Raw genomic sequence first — 27,284 nt, forward strand, 5'->3', positions numbered from 1 at the left:
TGAGTGCAGCTCTGCAGTATAATACAGGATGTAACTCAGGATCAGTACAGGATAAGTAATGTATGTACACAGTGACTGCACCAGCAGAATAGTGAGTGCAGCTCTGCAGTATAATACAGGATGTAACTCAGGATCAGTACAGGATAAGTAATGTATGTACACAGTGACTGCACCAGCAGAATAGTGAGTGCAGCTCTGGAGTATAATACAGGATGTAACTCGGGATCAGTACAGGATAAGTAATGTATGTACACAGTGACTGCACCAGCAGAATAGTGAGTGCTGCTCTGGAGTATAATACAGGATGTAACTCTGGGTCAGTACAGGATAAGTAATGTATGTACACAGTGACTGCACCAGCAGAATAGTGAGTGCAGCTCTGGAGTATAATACAGGATGTAACTCAGGATCAGTACAGGATAAGTAATGTATGTACACAGTGACTGCACCAGCAGAATAGTGAGTGCAGCTCTGGAGTATAATACAGGATGTAACTCAGGATCAGTACAGGATAAGTAATGTATGTACACAGTGACTGCACCAGCAGAATAGTGAGTGCAGCTCTGGAGTATAATACAGGATGCAACTCAGGATCAGTACAGGATAAGTAATGTATGTACACAGTGACTGCACCAGCAGAATAGTGAGTGCAGCTCTGGAGTATAATACAGGATGTAACTCAGGATTAGTACAGGATAAGTAATGTATGTACACAGTGACTGCACCAGTAGAATAGTGAGCGCAGCTCTGGAGTATAATACAGGATGTAACTCCGGATCATTTATTTTTTTTTTACTTATGGAGTAAAATAAAATAAAAATATGTAATTTAATGTATTCACAAAACTACTCAACTTTTTTTAGGAAGGTTTTAGTTTGATAAAAAAAATCCATGGTTGACATGCCCTTTAAGAGAAAGCACAAGTGCCACATTTCTGCTTAAGTTTGCGTCCTGTGTCCTTCACCTCTGGAGCGCGGACAGAAAGCTCATCTCACACCTCTGCACCGGCTTAACCTTGCAGAACTCTGCACTTAGCGCTGCTCCTGGGGAGACTACTTACTTTTGTGCTTGGGTCTGTGTAATGTGACCCCACAAGGTCAGAGTCGGGAGGAAGGTGCAGCTCATTCACAAGTCCTACCCCAGGAATCCGATACCGTAGGACAAGTACAGTAAAATTCCTATTTATAAACCGATGACCGAGAGCGGCTGCCGCATAGCGATGATAGGAACCTCGCGGGGCAGGAAAATCTATATTGTGATATATCAGTCACAGCAGTCACCTCTGAAGAGCAAGTGAATAATAAATGCCGTATATATAATAATGTCAGGCCGGTGCAGCAGTGCGCAGCTTGTAGACGTAGCAGAGCTGTGTGCGTGGTATATGGCACTAATGACTGATATAACATAGTACTACTGATTATCTGTGGTGTTACATAGGACTGCAGGTGACATCTCCTACATTATCTGTACTCAGAGAGTTATCACTGTGTTATCTGTGGGGTTACATAGGACTGCAGGTGGCATCTACTACATTATCTGTACTCAGAGAGTTATCACTGTGTTATCTGTGGGGTTACATAGGACTGCAGGTGGCATCTACTACATTATCTGTACTCAGAGAGTTATCACTGTGTTATCTGTGGTGTTACATGGGACTGCAGGTGACATCTACTACATTAGCTGTACTCAGAGAGTTATTATTGTGTTATTGGTGGTGTTACATAGGACTGCAGGTGACATCTACTACACTATCTGTACTCAGAGAGTTATCACTGTGTTGTCTGTGGTGTTACATAGGACTGCAGGTGACATATACTACATTATCTGTACTCAGAGAGTTATTACTGTGTTATTGGTGGTGTTACATAGGACTGCAGGTGACATCTACTACATTATCTGTACTCAGAGAGTTATCACTGTGTTATCTGTGGGGTTACATAGGACTGCAGGTGGCATCTACTACATTATCTGTACTCAGAGAGTTATCACTGTGTTATCTGTGGTGTTACATAGGACTGCAGGTGACATCTCCTACATTATCTGTACTCAGAGAGTTATCACTGTGTTATCTGTGGGGTTACATAGGACTGCAGGTGGCATCTACTACATTATCTGTACTCAGAGAGTTATCACTGTGTTATCTGTGGTGTTACATGGGACTGCAGGTGACATCTACTACATTATCTGTACTCAGAGAGTTATCACTGTGTTGTCTGTGGTGTTACATAGGACTGCAGGTGACATCTACTACATTATCTGTACTCAGAGAGTTATCACTGTGTTATCTGTGGTGTTACATAGGACTGCAGGTGACATCTACTACATTATCTGTACTCAGAGAGTTATCACTGTGTTGTCTGTGGTGTTACATAGGACTGCAGGTGACATCTACTACATTATCTGTACTCAGAGAGTTATCACTGTGTTGTCTGTGGTGTTACATAGGACTGCAGGTGACATATACTACATTATCTGTACTCAGAGAGTTATTACTGTGTTATTGGTGGTGTTACATAGGACTGCAGGTGACATCTACTACATTATCTGTACTCAGAGAGTTATCACTGTGTTATCTGTGGGGTTACATAGGACTGCAGGTGGCATCTACTACATTATCTGTACTCAGAGAGTTATCACTGTGTTATCTGTGGTGTTACATGGGACTGCAGGTGACATCTACTACATTATCTGTACTCAGAGAGTTATCACTGTGTTGTCTGTGGTGTTACATAGGACTGCAGGTGACATCTACTACATTATCTGTACTCAGAGAGTTATCACTGTGTTATCTGTGGTGTTACATAGGACTGCAGGTGACATCTACTACATTATCTGTACTCAGAGAGTTATCACTGTGTTGTCTGTGGTGTTACATAGGACTGCAGGTGACATATACTACATTATCTGTACTCAGAGAGTTATTACTGTGTTATTGGTGGTGTTACATAGGACTGCAGGTGACATCTACTACATTATCTGTACTCAGAGAGTTATCACTGTGTTATCTGTGGGGTTACATAGGACTGCAGGTGGCATCTACTACATTATCTGTACTCAGAGAGTTATCACTGTGTTATCTGTGGTGTTACATAGGACTGCAGGTGACATCTCCTACATTATCTGTACTCAGAGAGTTATCACTGTGTTATCTGTGGGGTTACATAGGACTGCAGGTGGCATCTACTACATTATCTGTACTCAGAGAGTTATCACTGTGTTATCTGTGGTGTTACATGGGACTGCAGGTGACATCTACTACATTATCTGTACTCAGAGAGTTATCACTGTGTTGTCTGTGGTGTTACATAGGACTGCAGGTGACATCTACTACATTATCTGTACTCAGAGAGTTATCACTGTGTTATCTGTGGTGTTACATAGGACTGCAGGTGACATCTACTACATTATCTGTACTCAGAGAGTTATCACTGTGTTGTCTGTGGTGTTACATAGGACTGCAGGTGACATCTACTACATTATCTGTACTCAGAGAGTTATCACTGTGTTGTCTGTGGTGTTACATAGGACTGCAGGTGACATATACTACATTATCTGTACTCAGAGAGTTATTACTGTGTTATTGGTGGTGTTACATAGGACTGCAGGTGACATCTACTACATTATCTGTACTCAGAGAGTTATCACTGTTATCTGTGGTGTTACATAGGACTGCAGGTGACATCTACTACATTATCTGTACTCAGAGAGTTATCATTATGCTATCTATGAAACTGAATCAACTGAGTAGCAGCTGAGAATTATGAATAGAATGCCAGTAGAACAGTGAAGACTGGCACAGAAGTCATGTCAGTTATCACTTTACATGTTGCATTCCAGTTTAAACTTTGTTCATCCTGAGCTTCCAGATTCATGAATGGATAGGCACAAGTACAGAAAAGACACAAAAGAAAGGAAAAGTAACAACACAACCTCTACGGACCGTGGACTGTGCTGTCCGGGCTCTCGTTACCCTGCGCCAGCGGAGGAGTTAAAGATAATTTACTTTGTCCAAAAGGATCTGAATATTGAATTTCTAATGGAAGTGAAAAGGTTTTAATGCAGCGCGGAGCGGTGAGAGAGTCCGGTTATTGCTGCAGGTCTCAGGGGTCCAGGAAGAAAACAAGAGGAAGACGCTGCCGAGCAGCAGAACGTAAAGAATAATCACTTTATATGGAAGGCAATAAGGGACGGCGGCGACCACAGGACGACCGTAGAGGAAGGCGAATAATATACGACCGCAATTACTAACATTATCACCAAGAACAACCGCCAGAGAACATGAGACTGCCCAAAACACAATATACACCCCCCAAACACCTATACATATAGAGAAGAGCATCAGGTAACTGACCCCCACCCTCCTGACAACTGTACCGGTGGTATTCCATATACTTAGTGATATGGACCATGCTGGTATAACCCGGGCATCTCCTGTATATAATTATATATGTACAGCTGGTATAACCTGGGCATCTCCTGTATATAATTATATATGTACAGCTGGTATAACCCGGGCATCTCCTGTATATAATTATATATGTACAGCTGGTATAACCCGGGCATCTCCTGTATATAATTATATATGTACAGCTGGTATAACCCGGGCATCTCCTGTATATAATTATATATGTACAGCTGGTATAACCTGGGCATCTCCTGTATATAATTATATATGTACAGCTGGTATAACCTGGGCATCTCCTGTATATAATTATATATGTACAGCTGGTATAACCCGGGCATCTCCTGTATATAATTATATATGTACAGCTGGTATAACCCGGGCATCTCCTGTATATAATTATATATGTACAGCTGGTATAACCTGGGCATCTCCTGTATATAATTATATATGTACAGCTGGTATAACCTGGGCATCTCCTGTATATAATTATATATGTACAGCTGGTATAACCCGGGCATCTCCTGTATATAATTATATATGTACAGCTGGTATAACCCGGGCATCTCCTGTATATAATTATATATGTACAGCTGGTATAAACCGGGCATCTCCTGTATATAATTATATATGTACAGCTGGTATAAACCGGGCATCTCCTGTATATATTTATATATGTACAGCTGGTATAACCTGGGCATCTCCTGTATATAATTATATATGTACAGCTGGTATAACCTGGGCATCTCCTGTATATAATTATATATGTACAGCTGGTATAACCCGGGCATCTCCTGTATATAATTATATATGTACAGCTGGTATAACCCGGGCATCTCCTGTATATAATTATATATGTACAGCTGGTATAACCCGGGCATCTCCTGTATATAATTATATATGTACAGCTGGTATAACCCGGGCATCTCCTGTATATAATTATATATGTACAGCTGGTATAACCCGGGCATCTCCTGTATATAATTATATATGTACAGCTGGTATAAACCGGGCATCTCCTGTATATAATTATATATGTACAGCTGGTATAAACCGGGCATCTCCTGTATATAATGATATATGTACAGCTGGTATAACCTGGGCATCTCCTGTATATAATGATATATGTACTGTTGGTATACCCCGGGCATCTCCTGTATATAATTATATATGTACAGCCGGTATAACCCGGGCATCTCCTGTATATAATTATATATGTACAGCTGGTATAACCTGGGCATCTCCTGTATATAATTATATTTGTACAGCTGGTATAACCTGGGCATCTCATATATAAAATTATATATGTACAGCTGGTATAACCTGGGCATCTCCTGTATATAATTATATATGTACAGCTGGTATAACCTGGGCATCTCATATATACAATTATATATGTACAGCTGGTATAACCTGGGCATCTCCTGTATATAATTATATATGTAAAGCTGGTATAACCTTGGCATCTCCTGTATATAATTATATATGTACAGCTGGTATAACCTGGGCATCTCATATATAAAATTATATATGAACATGCGGTATAACCTGGGTATCTCCTGTATATAATTATATGTACAGCTGGTATAACCTGGGCATCTCATATATAAAATTATATATGAACATGCGGTATAACCTGGGTATCTCCTGTATATAATTATATGTACAGCTGGTATAACCTGGGCATCTCATATATAAAATTATATATGAACATGCGGTATAACCTGGGTATCTCCTGTATATAATTATATGTACAGCTGGTATAACCTGGGCATCTCATATATAAAATTATATATGTACAGCTGGTATAACCTGGGTATCTCCTGTATAAAAGTATATATGTACAGCTGGTATAACCTGGGTATCTCCTGTATATAATTATATATGTACAGCTGGTATAACCTGGGCATCTCCTGTATATAATTATATATGTACAGCTGGTATACCCCGAGCATCTCCTGTATATAATTATATATGTGCAGCTGGTATAACCTGGGCATCTCCTGTATATAATTATATATATATAAAGCTGGTATAATCTGGTAGTTATATTCTTGTACATAGGAGCAGTATTATAGTAGTTATATTCTTGTACATAGGAGCAGTATTATAGTAGTTATAGTCTTGTACATAGGGGGCAGTATTATAGTAGTTATAGTCTTGTACATAGGAGGCAGTATTATAGTAGTTATATTCTTGTACATAGGAGGCAGTATTATAGTAGTTATATTCTTGTACATAGGAGCAGTATTATAGTAGTTATATTCTTGTACATAGGAGGCAGTATTATAGTAGTTATATTCTTGTACATAGGAGCAGTATTATAGTAGTTATATTCTTGTACATAGGAGGCAGTATTATAGTAGTTATATTCCTGTACATAGGAGCAGTATTATAGTAGTTATATTCTTGTACATAGGGGCAGTATTATAGTAGTTATATTCGTGTACATAGGAGGCAGTATTATAGTAGTTATATTCTTGTACATAGGAGGCAGTATTATAGTAGTTATATTCCTGTACATAGGAGCAGTATTATAGTAGTTATATTCTTGTACATAGGAGCAGTATTATAGTAGTTATATTCTTGTACATAGGAGCAGTATTATAGTAGTTATATTCTTGCACATAGGAGCAGTATTATAGTAGTTATATTTTTGTACATAGAAGGCAGTATTATAGTAGTTATAGTCTGGTACATAGGAGCGGTATTATAGTAAATATATTCTTGTGCAGAGGGGGCAGTGTACAGTAAGGGCCACCGTTCTGTATTCATTTAAGTCTTGTTACATAAATGTCTTTGTCCATATGTTATAGGAGTGGCGACTCTTTCATTGTCCTATACACAACTATGAGATGAAGATGCTTCTGGTTATTCCTGATCACGTCATGCAGTGATTAATTTGTGCCTCCCATGAAGGAGATGACAGAATTGCTCCTCTCGCTTTACATTGTGAATATTGTGGTTACCGGCAGGAGAGGAACTATACCTGATATAAAGTGATTTATGTTTCTAGAATAAGGAACGTCAATTAAACTAATGGGTTGTGACCTTGTAAAAGACGGATGCGGCCTGCGAGTGATTTGTGAGGACTCAAAACATGAATTGGCCGAAGTCTGATTTTACCAATTGACTTTGATTTTTAATTTTGTCTGTTGACAGTCTTAAATAAGATTAACAGGGGAACCAGAGGAGGAGATTTAGGTGGAGGAGTCACTCCAAACCTAGCCACATATGCAGCAGGACTGCAGCTAATCCCCGTATACAACACTCACCCTGGTGTCCTGGAAGCCCAGACACGATGAGATGTTTGTGAGGTTCCTGTACTGTAGAGCCGCACTCCTGAACAGTGAAATTGCAACACAAGGAAGAAAAAAAGATGTGGAATTACTTAAATTACAGGATCGACAGATATGTTAATGATAAAAAATGGAAACAAAACATTGAAAACATCTGAATTTATTCAGTATGGAGTATGAGGCCATGTGTAGAAATCCACGCACTCCCACGCCTTGGCAGCTCTCACTAATGATTCTCTGAGGAATCTTCTACCACACTTGCAATTGTCGACCAATGACATCCCTCATGAGCCATATTACTCTGGCCTCGCAGGCTGCTCACAGTAGCACGAGCGACATGCGGCCCAGTGATGTCCTGTAGAAAAACGGCTCCTGGGACACTCTGGAGAAATGGCCGGACCACTGGTTCTTGCCCAATCATTGTAACTCTGAGCTGTTAGTACCTGAAATAAAGACTAGCGTAGATTATACCACCCCACATCATAATCCTGGCAGTAGGATCGGCGCAATGCTCCCTTGTGAAGGCCTCTACATGATGCCGTCCATGTGGTCTTCAGATCTCTCTCCAGCTAGCATTGTGTATGAGAGGAAAGCGGGACTCATCACTGAAGAGGACAGACCTCCATTCCAGCCTCCCCTCCATCTTGCTCTGGACCAGGATAGCATTTGAGAGAAGTGGTGGGAGGTCAGTGGACACCTGTAGCTGGACGTCTGGCTCATCACCCAATGCCGTCCAGATGCCTTCTGATGGTCTGGGTAGTCATTAGTTGCCGCTCTAGGCTTGGGATGTGACAGTTTCACTTGCAGTAGAGAATACATCACTAGGCACCTTTCTTCTGATCACACGATCCATCCGGGCAGAGGTTCTCCTCTTGCTGTCATTCCAGTTCCTCGTTCTTCCAATTACTGGGACACACAGTGTAGAACATCTCAGTCTAGATGCCGAAGGGACAAACCAAGGTCTCTCAGGTCAAAGACCCTGTCCCTGGTCATAACTGGCATGTCGAGAAAAAGGAGGCATCGCACAATCATCCCGCTCAACTTGATCTTAATTTTGTGGTGTCTTGTGGCTAAAAAACCTTGACTTCAATATGGCTTTTATGCCCCTCCCACTTGCCACAGCTGGAGCTAGGTGCTGGAAAATGTCATCATCTGCACATTTAGCGACACCTGCTACCTCCTTGATTCATATAATCTTACAGCTTGTCCTTCCTGGTTCTGCAATTTTAATGTTGAAGAAATTATGTATACAGAAGAATAGTGAGTGCAGCTCTGGAGTATAATACAGGATGTAACTCGGGATCAGTACAGGATAAGTAATGTATGTACACAGTGACTGCACCAGCAGAATAGTGAGTGCAGCTCTGGAGTATAATACAGGATGTAACTCAGGATCAGTACAGGATAAGTAATGTATGTACACAGTGACTGCACCAGCAGAATAGTGAGTGCAGCTCTGGAGAATAATACAGGATGTAACTCAGGATCAGTACAGGATAAGTAATGTATGTACACAGTGACTGCACCAGCAGAATAGTGAGTGCAGCTCTGGAGTATAATACAGGATGTAACTCAGGATCAGTACTGGATAAGTAATGTATGTACACAGTAACTGCACCAGCAGAATAGTGAGTGCAGCTCTGGAGTATAATACAGGATGTAACTCAGGATCAGTACTGGATAAGTAATGTATGTACACAGTGACTGCAGCAGCAGAATAGTGAGTGCAGCTCTGGAGTATAATATAGGATGTGACTCAGGATCAGTACAGGGTAAGTAATGTATGTACACAGTGACTGCAGCAGCAGAATAGTGAGTGCAGCTCTGGAGTATAATACAGGATGTAACTCAGGATCAGTACTGGATAAGTAATGTATGTACACAGTGACTGCAGCAGCAGAATAGTGAGTGCAGCTCTGGAGTATAATACAGGATGTAACTCAGGATCAGTACAGGATAAGTAATGTATGTACACAGGGACTGTACCAGCAGAATAGTGAGTGCAGCTCTGGAGTATAATACTGGATGTAACTCAGGATCAGTCCAGTATAAGTAATGTCTGTACACAGTGACTGCACCAGCAGAATAGTTAGTGCAGCTCTGGAGTATAATACGGGATGTAACTCAGGATCAGTGCAGGATAAGTAATGTATGTACACAGTGACAGCACCAGCAGAATAGTGAGTGCAGCTCTGGAGTATAATACGGGATGTAACTCAGGATCAGTACAGGATAAGTAATGTATGTACACAGTGACTGCAGCAGCAGAATAGTGAGTGCAGCTCTGGAGTATAATACTGGATGTAACTCAGGATCAGTACAGGATAAGTAATGTATGTACACAGGGACTGTACCAGCAGAATAGTGAGTGCAGCTCTGGAGTATAATACTGGATGTAACTCAGGATCAGTCCAGTATAAGTAATGTATGTACACAGTGACTGCACCAGCAGAATAGTGAGTGCAGCTCCGGAGTATAATACAGGATGTAACTCAGGATCAGTACAGGATAAGTAATGTATGTACACAGTGACTGCACCGGCAGAATAGTGAGTGCAGCTCTGGAGTATAATACAGGATGTAACTCAGGATCAGTACAGGATAAGTAATGTATGTACACAGTGACTGCACCAGCAGAATAGTTAGTGCAGCTCTGGAGTATAATACGGGATGTAACTCAGGATCAGTGCAGGATAAGTAATGTATGTACACAGTGACTGCACCAGCAGAATAGTGAGTGCAGCTCTGGAGTATAATACGGGATGTAACTCAGGATCAGTACAGGATAAGTAATGTATGTACACAGTGACTGCACCAGCAGAATAGTGAGTGCAGCTCTGGCGTATAGTACAGGATGTAACTCAGGATCAGTACAGGATAAGTAATGTATGTACACAGTGACTGCTCCAGCAGAATACCGAGTGCAGCTCTGGACTATAATACAGCGTGGAACTAGGTATCCGAACAGCTTTGTATTGAGGAAAACAATGGCATTGTGACACCTTTTTCAATTTCATTCAATCATGAAAGCTGTTGCTTTTGTAATAAGACCTCTCATACCATATGCTCTGTCCCTGTACTGATCAGCGTCTGACACCAGTCATTTTACCTTCGTGTGGGAAGACGTAGTTATTGTACTTACACACTATATGACTGTATAGCGCCTGGAATCTGCTCTGTGTATCTTCTAGAAGGCAGTATAGCAGATCCTGAACCAGCAGGAGGTCGACTTGAGAAGTGAATTCTTGCAGCTTGAGAACTATGAGGAAAGCAGTATGAATTCAGCTCTGGATGTTGAGTATGTTATGGGAGGATCAGAGAAGTAAAAATACTAAAGATTATATGCAGAATATTTTTAGGTTTATTTGTTCTTTTTCTTCCGCATTCGTCACATTATTCCAGTAGATGAATCACACAGTCGGGGGCTGAGGGGAAACGTCTTGGTGAACTTTGCCCCCCAGGTCATATGATATTGTATTGACATTATATTTTAGGAACCCGTACACAAGTACTCAGAGTACGAAGGGTTAAGTTCTGCTGGCGGATCATCTTCCTATGAGCATATATAAGGAGCGGCCGGCCGGAGCAGAACTTTTTGCTGAACCAACAAACATGGAGAGCTGGAAGTTCACGGCGGCCACTTATGAAAACCAAATCGATCTTTTCTTTATTGGAATGTTACAAGAGAAAAATGGACAAGTAGCAGACAGAATAATCAGCCCCAACCCCCATCCTCCGCCGGCTGCTCACCCCCATCCTCCTACTGCTGCCTCTTCTCTGCTCTATGAATATTGCCTGCCAAGGTCAGCAAATCATCGTCCCTGCTCCAGCAGCAGTGAGAAGGCATCCATTAATCTGGAAACCATGAGTCGCTGAGAGATTCTGGATTACTAGGAATATGCCGGCTTAGTGGAAGGAAACGGGATTCATTGCTATAGTGACGGACACTCAGCTTTCTCAGGAGCTGATAGGAGCAGACGGCCCCCTACAGAAAGGGTTTATTCAGATTAAACAGCGCCACGCTTGCCGATGGCCGGGTCTGGTATTGCAGTTTATTGAGAAGAGATGCCCTTTGGTGGTATTTGTGAGGAGCACCAGCAGAATAGTGAGTGCAGCTCTGGAGTATAATACAGGATGTAACTCAGGATCAGTACAGGATAAGTAATGTATGTACATAGTGACTGCACCAGCAGAATAGTGAGTGCAGCTCTGGAGTATAATACAGGATGTAACTTAATGATTTTCCTAGTCTACGACGTAAAGTCATAGTTTTATTAAGACACGGAGGCGAATATTGCTTTCTCTTCCTTTACTGATCACCATAGCAGCAAGGAGAAACAAAAAACAAATGCAAATGGTCACCATAGTAACCCATATGTCCCACCCCTACAGCCCCAATATAAGGCTGCGTCCAAGGTGGTACTTCCTCTTTCTCTGCGAACCAGTCCATAACAACCAATGAACAGCAACTCAGGAACAGTCCAAGAACAATCCGCGTCAACGAAACCCTCAGAATCCAAGCAGGAACTCTCCAGCGACAGGATCCACATCAGGAGACGGACTGGAACCAACATCCAAGACTCTCAGCACATCCAACGCGGAAGAAGCAGGAGCCGGAAGAAACAACCTCATCCAGAACAGGAGCAATCAAAGGCAGGAAGACTCAACCTGAAAGAACAAGAGAGATAAACTCCGATAAAGTGAGGTCATGGCACCAGCCAAAACCCATCTCCAGCGGACACCAGAGGTCCCGGCCGATGGTAAGCATACATACAAGCATGAGCCCATAATGGCGAACAACTGAACCCTCCCAGCGTAATAACAGACCCAAACCGGCCTACCCACTAAATAGAGCTAAGCGGCCAAACACACCCCCATACTACCAGATCCCAGGGGAGGGAAGGGAGGGCAATATTCGCCTCCGTGTCTTAATAAAACTATGACTTTACGTCGTAGACTAGGAAAATCATTAAGTTTTACATCAGACACGGAGGCTTCATATTGCTAGTTCAAAGCTGGTTAACCAAGGGATCAAACAAATGAGGAGGAGGACGGAAATAATACTCACGGAAAGTGGAGGCACTCGACCAGTCCGCCAATCGCAGGATGTCCTCCAGGCGAGCACCCGAGACCGCCAAGGAGGTAGACGCCGCCCCGCGCGCCGAATGAGCTGTAAACACCGAAGTGTCCACACCGGCAAGAGCCATAACCCATTTCAACCAACGGGCCAAGGTGGGGCTAGTCACCGGGCCGAACGGGTGACGGATGGAGAGAAACAACTGCGGCACAGCCGGAGACCTGTGAGGACGAGTCCTGGCCTCGTACTCTTTCAAACAAGCTACCGGACACAAGGCCGGGGAAGCCGGAAAGCTGGGATACGAAACGACCCGGATGTTCGTCTTCGTGCGTCTCGAAATGTTAAATGACACGCCCTCCGGGGTGAAGGACCTGGCGTCGTGGTCCAGAGCCCGCACATCGGACACTCTTTTACAAGAAATTAAGCAGAAGAGAGCGAGCAACTTCGCGGAAAGCTGACGTAAGGAAAGGTCAGCATTGGAAGGCCAAGATGACAAAAAGGTAAGCACCAGGGAAACATCCCAAGTGGAAGAAAACCTCGGGCGGGGAGGCCGAGATAGGCGCGCGCCTCGGAGGAGGCGCGAAACGGAAGGATGCTGTCCTGCCGGAACGCCGTCGAACCCTAGATGCGACGAAGAAATCGCCGAACGAAAAAGGTTGATCGTTCTGTAAGCCTTACCCCCCTCAAAAAGAGAGGTGAGGAATTGAAGCAAATGAGCTACAGGAGCTGAAACGGGATCCAGGTCCCGTTCCAGGCACCAGCCAGCCCAAGTTCGCCAGGCCGCCCGATAAGATTTTCGGGTGCCGGGAGCCCAAGCGTCGTCCAAGAGGCGCCTAGCTGCCTCCGAAATTCCGTCGACCGCTCCTGGAGTCCTGAGAGCCGGCAGGCCATCAAACGTAGGGATCCGTCCAGGAGCAGGGGGTGGGGAGTCCCCTGAGGGCAACGCAGGAGAGAGGTCGGGTTCGGCAGAAGGACTGGAATGTCCACCAGAAGCTCCAGGAGAGACGGGAACCATACCTGAGAGTCCCAGAACGGGACTATCGCCACCAACTCCGCCCGATGGCGACGCACTTGGAGAAGCATCCGAGGAATCATCATGAATGGGGGAAACGCATAGAGAAGGCCGGAGGACCAGTCCTGCAGAAACGCGTCCGCCGCCATCGCCTCCGGATCCGGGCGCCAGCTGTAGAACTGAGGGAGGTGAGCGTTGAGCCGGGAGGCGAACAAGTCCACGGAAAAGGGTCCCCATCTGGATGACACCTCCGCGAAAATCGACGGGTCCAACTGCCAGTCGCTGCCGTCCGTAAGGTGGCGGGAACTCCAATCCGCCCGCACGTTGTGAAGTCCCGGCAGGTACTCGGCTTGCACCATGATGTCCCTGGAGAGACAATACGCCCAAAAATCCTTCGCCAACCCCGCCAGGGTAGCAGACTGGGTTCCGCCCAAACGGTTGATGTAGCGAACCGCTGAAATATTGTCCATCCGGAGACGGATACATGCATTGGCCAAACCGTTGGTAAAACTCTTGACGGCCAAAGAGCCGGCCAGCAACTCTAAGGCATTGATGTGCAAGCGCGTCTCGACCTGCGACCAAGGTCCCCCGGTGGAGACCCCGTCGCAGTGCGCTCCCCAGCCCTGACGGCTCGCATCGGATTCGATGGTGAATTCCGGCTGAAAGCCAAAAATCGCCCTGCCGTTCCAAGCTTCCAGATTGGCGATCCACCAACGGATCTCTTCTTTGGCCTCCGAATCCAATTCCACCATGTCCGCAAAGGAGGCCCCCGAGCGGAGGTGCGCAATCTTCAAGCGCTGAAGGGCCCGGTAATGCAACGGCGCCGGGAAGACCGCCTGTATGGAGGATGCCAGCAGGCCGATGATGCGGGCTAGATGACGCAGGGACAGGTGGGCACTGGTCAACGCCCGACGCAGTTCCTTGCGAATGGACCGTAACTTGTCCCCCGGCAGGCTGAGGGATTCCGAGATCGAGTCCACTGTGAATCCGAGGAAGTCTAACCTCTGGGAGGGGGTGAGCCAAGACTTCTCCAGGTTGAGCAGGAAGCCGAGCGACTCCAGGAGATCCGATGTCCAACGGAGGTGTTGCAGCAGCGACGATCTGGATTGATGCATCAAGAGGATGTCGTCCAGATAAATTATGAGGCGTACCCCGCGACTCCTCAGCCAGGCCATGACCGGACGCAGGAGCTTGGTGAAACACCACGGAGCCGACGACAAGCCGAATGGAAGGCATGTGAATCTCCAAACCTCGCCCCTCCAGAGGAAGCGAAGGAGATCCCTGGAGTGGGGGGCCACCGAGACCGTCAGGTACGCGTCCTTCAGATCCAGCTTCACGAGCCAATCCCCGGGGGAGAGGAGGTCCCGAAGAAGATGGATGCCCTCCATCTTGAAATGTCGGTATCGCACGATGCTGTTTAGCGCCCGGAGATTGATGACGGGACGCATCTGCCCCCCTTTCTTTTGGACCAAGAAAATGTTGCTTATCACCCCCCTTGAGTGGCCGTGAGCTCTCTCTATGGCCCCCTTGAGGAAAAGGGAAAAGAGCTCCTCGTCCACCCGAGCGGAGTCCGATCCCCTCCGCAGAGAGGCCGGCGGGAGTTGCACTGAGCAAGGGGTGTCTATGAGCTCTATGGAGAAGCCCCTGACCGTCATCAGAACCCACGGGTCTGATGTGATTAGTTCCCAAGCGGGTAAAAAATGCCGAAGCCTGCCCCCTACATAAGGTACCGAAGAATCCCCGTCCGGGGTCTGACTTACCGGATGACTTGCGGGGAGCCGTGTTTCCTCGGAAGGAACGGGAGCGCCATTGTCCCCCTCTGGATGGGAAGAACGTCTGGGAAGACCGCTGGTCTTGAAACGCAGCTCGCTGGGAGAAGGAGCCTCTGGATACACCCCTGCCTCGGGTGCTGGAGCGGCCGGACAGACGGCCCCTGTTGCTGCCGGCCCTGTGAGAGACCCGGCCCTGGAAGACTTTGCGCATAGTGGCCTGCGCCTTGTCCAGAGCGGAAAACGTGCCGACGAAGCGGCTGAGGTCCTTTATAAAGGAGTCCCCAAAAAGCAGGCCTTCCGCCTCTTTGCCCGTCTCCGTCTGGGCGAGATTAATGAGCTTGGGATCTATCCTAAGCAGGATGGCCTTGCGCCTTTCCACAGATAGGGACGCATTGGTTCCCCCGGCGATGCAAATCGCCCGCTGGGCCCAGCCCGTGAGCTCCTCAGGGTCAATGTGGGAACCCTCCTGTCTGGCGGACTCCGCCAACTCCATAATCTTTGCCAGTGGACCGAAAATATCCAGGAGCTTGTCCTGGCAGCCTCTAAGGGCCGAATCCAAGCCCTTCTTGGCATTCCACCCCGACCTAGACAAAAATTGGGTCATCTTTGGGTCCACGACGGGCGTGTCGCAGACTTTATGGGGTATAATGGGCCGAGGGCACTCAGCCCGTAGTTTACTGCGCGCCTCCTTGGACAGAGGACGGCGGGCCCAATGCTCCAGGTAGCTGCTAATCTGGGAATCGGGGAGCCACTCCGCCGATCTGGGATGGTGGAGGGCCTCAGGATCAAACATGGGAGTCCCGGAGGAATCCAAAGGGAAATTGTCAGCGGAGGCAGCGGAGGAGTCCTTAGCTAAAGGCATAGCAGGGGGAGTGGCAATGGGGTCGGACCCCCGAGGGGAGACATCCTCCTCAGAAAAATCAGTAGCCTCTGCTGGATCCTCCGGGCCCGAACCCAGATCCGAGTCAGAGACGGCATCCGCTAGGGCTCTAGCGTGCTTCCACACCCGCGATTTATCAGCCTGGCGGGGACAAGCTCTCTTACGCGACCTCAGCGCGTCGTCTGGGGTGGTCATCAACACACCGGTCATCGTCTCCTGTCCAACAGGAGGTTCAGCAGCAAACGAGTGCTGTGCAGTCTCAGGTGGAGCAAGTCTGGCCCCAGCTAGGGGGTGTGCAGACAGGGCCTGGGAGATGGTCTGGGACAAAACAGTGGACATGGAACCCATGGCCTGCAGGATTGCATCAGACACAGAGCGCTGGATGAGCTGCGCCTGTGAGTCTGAGCCAGGGAGACTAACATTGCCAGGGAGGGGGGCGGGGGGGGATTGGGCAGAGTGGTCCATGCTGGCCCAGCAAAATAGAGATAGGGTACCTGTAAGAGGAGGGCTGAGAGGAGAGCCGGAGGCAAAAGGAACGCAGCGCTAGCTAACTGAGGGGTTAATCACCCCAGGAGCGAGAGGAGAGGAGCGCAGCACAGGAGAACCGGCAGCAGTCACGCAGGAGGCCGGAGGAAGCGAGATCTCGCGGGAACGGGAACCAAAATGGCCGCCGGATCTCGCGAGATCTCGCTCCAGCCAGCCAGAGAGAGCGCGAAAGCGGGGAGAAAAAAGGCGCCGATCCGGGCGGCAGACGCGCGCAAGACGAGGGGCGTGCCCAGCACAGGGGAGGCAAGATGGCGGTAAGGCCAGTGAATCTGCCCGGCACCAAATGGGGGGTCCCAAGTAAAAGTCCCAAGGGGAGAAGAGAGGGAACGACGGAAGGGGTCCCAGGGGAAACGCTGCGCGCGATCAGGCCCCAGTACCACTGGGGCAGGCAGAGGTTGCCCAGACAGGGGAAACCAAGGGGCAAAGATAAAAATATATATATCTATATATCGCTGCCCAAACGTAACCACCTAAAGGGAAGAAAACAAGCCCCAGGGGAGAAATATAACCCGGGGAATAGGCAGAATTAAACACTTAGGGAATAACAGTCAGCAGATAAAATAACATGTCACTTATCTGGTGAGCAGCAAGAAAGAGGGAGTACCACCTTGGACGCAGCCTTATATTGGGGCTGTAGGGGTGGGACATATGGGTTACTATGGTGACCATTTGCATTTGTTTTTTGTTTCTCCTTGCTGCTATGGTGATCAGTAAAGGAAGAGAAAGCAATATGAAGCCTCCGTGTCTGATGTAAAACTCAGGATCAGTACAGGATAAGTAATGTATGTACACAGTGACTGCACCAGCAGAAGAGTGAGTGCAGCTCTGGAGTATAATACAGGATGTAACTCAGGATCAGTACAGGATAAGTAATGTCTGTAGACAGTGACTGCACCAGCAGAATAGTGAGTGCAGCTCTGGAGTATAATACAGGATGTAACTCAGGATCAGTACAGGATAAGTAATGTATGTACACAGTGCCTCCACCAGCAGAATAGTGAGTGCAGCTCTGGAGTATAATACAGGATGTAACTCAGGATCAGTACAGGATAAGTAATGTATGTACACAGTGACTGCACCAGCAGAATAGTGAGTGCAGCTCTGGAGTATAATACAGGATGTAACTCGGGATCAGTACAGGATAAGTAATGTATGTACACAGTGACTGCACCAGCAGAATAGTGAGTTCAGCTCTGGAGTATAATACAGGATGTAACTCAGGATCAGTACAGGATAAGTAATGTATGTACACAGTGACTGCACCAGCAGTATAGTGAGTGCAGCTCTGGAGTATAATACAGGATGTAACTCAGGATCAGTACAGGATAAGTAATGTATGTACACAGTGACTGCACCAGCAGAATAGTGAGTGCAGCTCTGGAGTATAATACAGGATGTAACTCAGGATCAGTACAGGATAAGTAATGTCTGTAGACAGTGACTGCACCAGCAGAATAGTGAGTGCAGCTCTGGAGTATAATACAGGATGTAACTCAGGATCAGTACAGGATAAGTAATGTACACAGTGACTACACCAGCAGAATAGTGAGCGCAGCTCTGGAGTATAATACAGGATGTAACTCAGGATCAGTACAGGATAAGTAATGTATGTACACAGTGACTGCACCAGCAGTATAGTGAGTGCAGCTCTGGAGTATAATACAGGATGTAACTCAGGATCAGTACAGGATAAGTAATGTATGTACACAGTGACTGCACCAGCAGAATAGTGAGTGCAGCTCTGGAGTATAATACAGGATGTAACTCAGGATCAGTACAGGATAAGTAATGTATGTACACAGTGACTGCACCAGCAGAAGAGTGAGTGCAGCTCTGGAGTATAATACAGGATGTAACTCAGGATCAGTACAGGATAAGTAATGTATGTAGACAGTGACTGCACCAGCAGAATAGTGAGTGCAGCTCTGGAGTATAATACAGGATGTAACTCAGGATCAGTACAGGATAAGTAATGTATGTACACAGTGCCTCCACCAGCAGAATAGTGAGTGCAGCTCTGGAGTATAATACAGGATGTAACTCAGGATCAGTACAGGATAAGTAATGTATGTACACAGTGACTGCACCAGCAGAATAGTGAGTGCAGCTTTGGAGTATAATACAGGATGTAACTCGGGATCAGTACAGGATAAGTAATGTATGTACACAGTGACTGCACCAGCAGAATAGTGAGTGCAGCTCTGGAGTATAATACAGGATGTAACTCAGGGTCAGTACAGGATAAGTAATGTATGTACACAGTGACTGCACCAGCAGAATAGTGAGTGCAGCTCTGGAGTATAATACAGGATGTAACTCAGGATTAGTACAGGATAAGTAATGTATGTACACAGTGACTGCACCAGCAGAACAGTGAGTGCAGCTCTGGAGTATAATACAGGATGTAACTCAGGATTAGTACAGGATAAGTAATGTATGTACACAGTGACTGCACCAGCAGAACAGTGAGTGCAGCTCTGGAGTATAATACAGGATGTAACTCAGGATCAGTACAGGATAAGTAATGTATGTACACAGTGACTGCACCAGCAGAATAGTGAGTGCAGCTCTGGAGTATAATACAGGATGTAACTCAGGATCAGTACAGGATAAGTAATGTATGTACACAGTGACTGCACCAGCAGAATAGTGAGTGCAGCTCTGGAGTATAATACAGGATGTAACTCAGGATCAGTACAGGATAAGTAATATATGTACACAGTGACTGCACCAGCAGAATAGTGAGTGCAGCTCTGGAGTATAATGCAGGATGTAACTCAGGACCAGTACAGGATAAGTAATGTATGTACACAGTGACTGCCCCAGCAGAATAGTGAGTGCAGCTCTGGAGTATAATACAGGATGTAACTCAGGATCAATACAGGGTAAGTAATGTATGTACACAGTGACTGCACCAGCAGAATAGTGAGTGCAGCTCTGGAGTATAATACAGGATGTAATTCTGGCTCAGTACAGGATAAGTAATGCATTTGGTATTTGTGGGGAGCGCATCCTAGTGCACTAAAGAAGCTGGACTTCAGACTGATACACTGTAATAAACTATCAGGACTGGAGAGACTGGTGCTGCTGATATATTAGGCTCACAGAGGACTGTCTAGGCTGGACACATTGTAACAAAGCCCTTAGCTGTGAGAAGTATTAGCACAGGTTTAGCTTTCAGTCTCTGGACACTGTCAAGATTGTTTCCATTCACCGGCAGCAAGCAGAGATCTGGGAAGTCTATAGGAAAGTTGCAGACCTTGTCATTAGCTTTATGTAAGACTGGAGGAGTCCTAAATTACCGCAAATACACCCTAAGGCCTCTTTCACACGAGTGTGACGGATTAGGTCCGGATGCGTTCAGTGAAACTCGTACCATTTTGCAGTTTTCCTCAGTTTTTTTTTTCACTGAAGCCCCATTCCCTTCTATGGGGCCAGGGCTGCGTGAAAAACGCTGAATATAGAACATTCTGCGATTTTCACGCAATGCAGAACTGATGCGTGAAATAAAACGCTCATGTACACAGCCCAATTGAAATGAATGGGTCCGGATTCAGTGACGGTGCTATAAGTTCACATCATGCATTGCACCCGCACGGAAAACACGCTCGTGTGAAAGGGGCCTAAGAGTTGTCAACAGGGGGCAGTATAATTACCCACAACCCTCCCCTACTGTTGCAAAACTACAACTTCCATCATGCCCTGACAGTTATGAGGTCATCAGGGCATGATGGGAGTAGTTTTGCTACTGTGATCTCTGTGCATTGCGACTGTCATCATATCAACCCAACCCCTCTCAAAACCAGCCACTTACGTTGTGTGTGGCCCCCTCCCTGGACATAGGGCCCCCGGGTTAGACGCCCCCATGTACCATTACTTACACCTCCCTCCTGAAGACGACCCGGAGCGTTTCATATCCACACGGATGGTGTCCTCGCTCCCCGCAGTCTGCCGCCGCCACCATATCTGCAAACAGAAATCACATGAGAAAAGATGAATCTGCTGGAGCGGACGTACGACAATGTACTCGATACAGACACAGGATCTGCCTCCTGTCAGTGAATGGAAACACACAATCCAGAGGCTGAAAACCTGTACCTAAGGCCCCTTTCACACGAGCAAGTTTTCCGCATGAACGCATAGCACCCGCACTGAATTCTGACCCCATCATTTCAATGGGTCTGTGTCTTTTTCACACATCAGTTCTGCGTTGCGTGAAAAACGTAGCATGTTCTATATTCTGCGTTTTTCACGCAGCCCTGGCCCCATAGAAGTGAACGGGGCTTCAGTGAAAAACGCATTGCATCCGCAAGCAAGTGCGGATGCGATGCTTTTTTCAAGGATGGTTGCTAAGAGATGTTGTTTGTAAACTTTCAGTTTTTTATCACGAGCGTAAAAAACGCATCAAAACGCATTGCACCCGCGCGGAAAAAACTCAGTGCAATCTCAGACAAAACTGACTGAACTTGTTTGCAAAATGGTGCGAGTTTCACTGAACGCATCCGGACCTAATCCATCACGCTCGTGTGAAAGGGGCCTAATGCTTCTCACAGCTGGGGATTTGTTACTATTGTATCTTGTCTAGAAAATCCTCTGTGAGCTAGACAGTGCCCTCTGACACATTGGAGCGAACTACCAGCAGAGACTCAGAGGATTGTCTGCAAATGTAACAAAACCTCAGCTGTATTAGATTTGGACAAGTGTTCAGCCTCTGGATGCAAAGAAGGATGCTTCTATTCATTGACAGCAAGTAGAGCTCCTGGCTAATTGTGAAATGTGCCCTTTACCAGCAGAGGTATGGCCACTAATACTAATACTAGGGTCCTGGACTCTTGAGCGGCAGGCCTGCCACCCTAGTGATATGAGGGAAAGCTGGGTGACTATGAAGCAGGGGCCATATCGGCTGTCACCCAGCTTTCCCACACTCCTGTATGTGACTATAAAGCAGAGGCCATATTGACTGTCACACAGCTTTCCCACACCCCTGTATGTGACTATGAAGCAGGGGCCATATCGGCTGTCACCTAGCTTTCCCACACCCCTGTATGTGACTATGAAGCAGGGGCCATGTTGGCTGTCACCCAGCTTTCCCACACCTCTGTATGTGGCTATGAAGCAGGGGCCATATTGACTGTCACCCAGCTTTCCCACACCCCTGTATGTTACTATGAAGCAGGGGCCATATTGACTGTCACCCAGCTTTCCCACACCCCTGTATGTGACTATGAAGCAGGGGCCATATCGGCTGTCACCTAGCTTTCCCACACCCCTGTATGTGACTATGAAGCAGGGGCCATGTTGGCTGTCACCCAGCTTTCCCACACCTCTGTATGTGGCTATGAAGCAGGGGCCATATTGACTGTCACCCAGCTTTCCCACACCCCTGTATGTGACTATGAAGCAGGGGCCATATTGACTGTCACCCAGCTTTCCCACACCCCTGTATGTGACTATGAAGCAGGGGCCATATCGGCTGTCACCTAGCTTTCCCACACCCCTGTATGTGACTATGAAGCAGGGGCCATGTTGGCTGTCACCCAGCTTTCCCACACCCCTGTATGTGACTATGAAGCAGGGGCCATGTTGGCTGTCACCCAGCTTTCCCACACCCCTGTATGTGACTATGAAGCAGGGGCCATGTTGGCTGTCACCCAGCTTTCCCACACCCCTGTATGTGACTATGAAGCAGGGGCCATATCGGCTGTCACCTAGCTTTCCCACACCCCTGTATGTGACTATGAAGCAGGGGCCATATTGACTGTCACCCAGCTTTCCCACACCCCTGTATGTGACTATGAAGCAGGGGCCATGTTGGCTGTCACCCAGCTTTCCCACACCCCTGTATGTGACTATGAAGCAGGGGCCATGTTGGCTGTCACCCAGCTTTCCCACACCCCTGTATGTGACTATGAAGCAGGGGCCATGTTGGCTGTCACCCAGCTTTCCCACACCCCTGTATGTGACTATGAAGCAGGGGCCATGTTGGCTGTCACCCAGCTTTACCACACCCCTGTATGTTACTATGAAGCAGGGGCCATGTTGGCTGTCACCCAGCTTTCCCACACCCCTGTATGTGACTATGAAGCAGGGGCCATGTTGGCTGTCACCCAGCTTTCCCACACCCCTGTATGTGACTATGAAGCAGGGGCCATGTTGGCTGTCACCCAGCTTTCCCACACCCCTGTATGTGACTATGAAGCAGGGGCCATGTTGGCTGTCACCCAGCTTTCCCACACCCCTGTATGTGACTATGAAGCAGGGGCCATGTTGGCTGTCACCCAGCTTTCCCACACCCCTGTATGTGACTATGAAGCAGGGGCCATGTTGGCTGTCACCCAGCTTTCCTACACTCCTGTTGGTTCCCCCCCCCCCCAGCTCATTACTTCGCGCCTCCGCCGCCTGACTTTCTCCTCAGGGCGCTCACTCCGCTTCTCACTACAACTCCCAGCGTCCCCTGCGCGCCAGTGACGTCATCAGCCGGGGACGGTTCCTACGGCAGCAGCTGGACGGGGTGATGGCGGACCAGCTGAACGTCGGGGTGAACCTGGAGGCCTTCTCCCAGGCCATTCACGCCATCCAGGCGCTGCGCTCCAGCGTCACCAGGGTCTTTGACTGCCTAAAGGATGGCATGAAGAACAAGGAGAGCCAGGAGGCCCGGGAGAGAGCCTTCATCAGCGACTTCCAGGACAACCTGCACTCCGTCAACCGGGACCTCAAGTACGGAGGGGGCGGGGGTTGCTAAGGGCTGAGAGGGTGCCAGTGACTACTGCTGCTGTGGGACTACAACTCCCAGCGTGCAGACTGGCTCTTCTGTTCTCACAAACCCCATAGAAGTGAATGGAGCTTGATGGGAGTTGTAGTTTTACAAGTCCCAGTAGGGCTTGTGATGTGTGTCTGCGCTCCAGTGTCCAATAACACTGCCTGCTGTCAGTGAATGGAAACCTCCTCAAACTCTACAGTCGAGGGTTTGTTACAGTGTATCGGCGCAGGTGAATAGCTCTGACACATTGTGGCACATCACGAGGAGCCACCTTGAGAGCAGCGGTGGGTTGATTTTGTCCCCAAGTGGTGACATGCCAGCCTTTGTGCACCTGTCCTGGCATCTACTGTACCCACAGAGTCAGCACTGCTGGTGTTGGCATGGTAACCCCTGGGTAGTTGGTGGCAGGCACTGCTGGCGTTGGCATGGTAACCCCTGGGTAGTTGGTGGCAGGCACTGCTGGCGTTGGCATGGTAACCCCTGGGTAGTTGGTGGCAGGCACTGCTGGCGTTGGCATGGTAACCCCTGGGTAGTTGGTGGCAGGCACTGCTGACGTTGGCATGGTAACCCCTGGGTAGTTGGTGGCAGGCACTGCTGGTGTTGGCATGGTAACCCCTGGGTGGTTGGTGGCAGGCACTGCTGGTGTTGGCATGGTAACCCCTGGGTGGTTGGTGGCAGGCACTGCTGGCGTTGGCATGGTAACCCCTGGGTGGTTGGTGGCGGCACTGCTGGCGTTGGCATGGTAACCCCTGGGTGGTTGGTGGCAGGCACTGCTGGCATTGGCATGGTAACCCCTGGGTGGTTGGTGGCGGGCACTGCTGGCGTTGTCATGGTTACCTCTGGGTGGTTGGTGGCAAGCATTGGCATGGTAACACCTGGGTAGTTGGTGGTGGGCATTGCTGGCATTGGCATGGTAACATTTGGGTGGTTGGTGACAGACACTGCTGGTTATAGCATGGTACCACCTCGGTGTTGGTAGTGGGCACTGCTTGCGTTGCCATGGAAATACCTGGGTGGTTGGTGGCGGGCGCTTCTTGCGCTGCCATGGTAACCCCTGGGATGTTGGTGGTGGGCACTGCTGGCGTTGGCAGGCAATGACAGTGGAGTATTTGGTATGGCAGAGTAGGGGAGCAGCGATCTATCACATAATCAGCGCACTTATCTCCTGAAACACTCTGTGCTGCTGGTAGAAGCTGCTCTCTGCCTTTGTAACCTCCTTCTCGTTTCGGGGCATGCTGGGAGTTGTAGTGTCGGAATAGCCCGAGGTGTTGTTGATTTCTCTCTTTCCCTTCTCTTCAGTGAATTGGAGCGTCTCAGTAACCTGGTGGGGAAGCCGTCTGAGAACCACCCCCTCCATAACAGCGGCCTGCTGAGCCTGGACCCCGTCCACGACAAGACCCCGCAGTACAGCCAGCTGCTGCAGGCCTATAAGTGGTCCAATAAGGTGAGTCCGGACACCGCCTCCTCCAGCTGCGGTGAGACTACTACTCCCAGCGTGCTGGTCACTGGATGCAGAGATGGCCGCGCGAGGCATGTGACCCCGTATCGCCTGAAAGGTTGGGAGCCCACGTAGCCTGGAGCTATGCCATACATAGGACCTTCCCTTAAAGGGGTGTTCTCAATTTATAAAGTTATGGAGAACCTTTAGGATGTGCCAGCACTTTATGATCGGTGGGGTCTGATCTCTGGGACTTCTACAGATCCTGAGGGGGCTGCAGCCCTAAGTTCTGCCTGTACAGCGGTGCCCCCTTCACTGGGTGACTGGGGAAAGACATTGAACACTATGTCAGCGCTGCAGCCCCTTCACTCTCAGGATCGAAAAGAGAGCCAAAGACCCCGGCCTGTCCTAGCCAAACAACCTCACTATATAAGATGGCAATATCCCTTTAATAGTCAGACATAAATGGCAGCAGGCTGGCACCTTCCGCCCTGTTGGATTTAGGGTTGTTGCGGGTATCGAAATTTCGATACCCAATCGATACTTTTGTCCCGGTATCGATACGATACCGGGATTTCCGTTTTTTCGATACTGGGCTGCGCTTCTGCGCAGTCTAGTATCTCTGAACATGAGCGCGCTGCTGTCGGCGCGCTCATGTTCTCTCTCAGCAGCACGGGGAGAAGGAAGCTGTCCTCCCTCCCCCTGTGCTGCTGCTGCTGCCGCTGCCACCAATGAGAAGCGAGGGGCGGAGGAGGGGCGGCAATGAGAAGCGAGGGGCGGCAATGAGAAGCGAGGGGCGGAGGAGGGGCGGCAATGAGAAGCGAGGGGCGGAGGAGGGGCGGCAATGAGAAGCGAGGGGCGGAGGAGGGGCGGCAATGAGAAGCGAGGGGCGGAGGAGGGGCGGCGCCGGCAATGAGAAGAGAGGGGCGGAGGAGGGGCGGGCGCACTGCGCCACCAATGATAGGATTATTTCAACACAGAGCTGCGCCCAGCGATGCCCCAGCACTCACCATTAGTCCTGGGCGCCGCTCCGTTCGACTGCAGTGCCCCATTACTGTCTCCTCTCCTGCTCCACATGCTGCTGATTACTATCGGAGCGATGGGAGGAGACATCAGATTCACTAGTGGGCGTTCCTTCTCCCTGCGCTGCGATTGGACAGCGCTACAGCCAGGGAGAAGGAACGCCCACTAGTGAAGCTGATGTCTCCTCCCATCGCTCCGATAGTAATCAGCAGCATGTGGAGCAGGACAGGAGACAGTAATGGGGCACTGCGGGCGAACGGAGCGGCGCCCAGGACTAATGGTGAGTGCTGGGACATTGCTGGGCGCCGCTCTGTGTGGCCTGATAGTGAAAGTCTGGACTCATATACAGTAGTCAGTCTTTAACACATACAGGAGGCGGGTGCCGGCAGCAGAATCGCATTGCCGGCACCCTGCCCCTGACAGGGAGCTGCGATCAGCGGCAGTTAACTGCCGCTGATCTGCCAGTACCCGCCTCCTGTATAAAGAGGTAGTTATCATTGCCCCCCCCCCCCTCAACCCACGCACCCCATTAAAATCATTGGTGGCACAGTGTGCCGGCCCCTCTCAACCCCCCAGTATTAAAATCATTGGTGGCAGTGGCCACAGGGACCTCTCTCCCCCCCCCCCTCAGTGGTGGTGCAGTGGCAGCTTCTGATCGGAGCCCCAGCGGTGTAAGCCTGGGGCTCCGATCGGTTACCATGGCAGCCAGGACGCTACAGAAGCCCTGGTTGCCATGGTAACATCCCTGATGCTGTGTGCACAGAGCAGCAGGGACAGTGTGGAGTCCTATTCACCCTGATAGAGATCTATCAGGCTGAATAGGAAAAGGGATGAAAGATCCCAGGTTCTAGCCCCTAAGGGGGAAATAGTCATTAAATAAAAAGTGTAAAAAAACAAACAAAAAACACTAAAATATGAAGTATAAATCACCCCCTTTTCCCAATTTCACATATAAAATATTTAAATAATAAACATATTACATCGCCACGTCAGAAAAGTCCAAACTATTAAAATATATTAAAAAAAATCTAGGTGGTGAATGCCGGAACAGAAAAAATAAAATAAAAACTGCGCGA

The 27,284-nt window shown here is 48.1% G+C and overlaps 2 protein-coding genes across 2 annotated transcripts in view; one reads left to right on the forward strand and one right to left on the reverse strand.

The window, feature by feature from the left end:
• The window catches only part of NTNG2 (netrin G2), a 143,932-nt gene extending 120,498 nt beyond the window's left edge, over positions 1–23,434 (reverse strand). The window contains exons 1-2 of the mRNA XM_044305325.1: positions 23,371–23,434; positions 20,869–20,953 (exon numbers count right to left, since the gene is read on the reverse strand). The gene's annotated coding sequence lies outside the window, so the exon portion shown is untranslated. The remainder of the gene's footprint in view (positions 1–20,868; positions 20,954–23,370) is intronic.
• Positions 23,435–23,472: 38 nt separating this feature from the next.
• MED27 (mediator complex subunit 27) overlaps positions 23,473–27,284 on the forward strand; it is a 117,469-nt gene continuing 113,657 nt past the window's right edge. Inside the window, exons 1-2 of the mRNA XM_044305870.1 lie at positions 23,473–23,704; positions 25,047–25,191. Coding sequence (XP_044161805.1) covers positions 23,502–23,704; positions 25,047–25,191 — 348 coding nt within the window. The 5' untranslated portion in view covers positions 23,473–23,501. The remainder of the gene's footprint in view (positions 23,705–25,046; positions 25,192–27,284) is intronic.

Source organism: Bufo gargarizans, chromosome 9 (assembly GCF_014858855.1).
Source record: "Bufo gargarizans isolate SCDJY-AF-19 chromosome 9, ASM1485885v1, whole genome shotgun sequence".
Taxonomy (NCBI): Eukaryota; Metazoa; Chordata; class Amphibia; order Anura; family Bufonidae; genus Bufo; species Bufo gargarizans.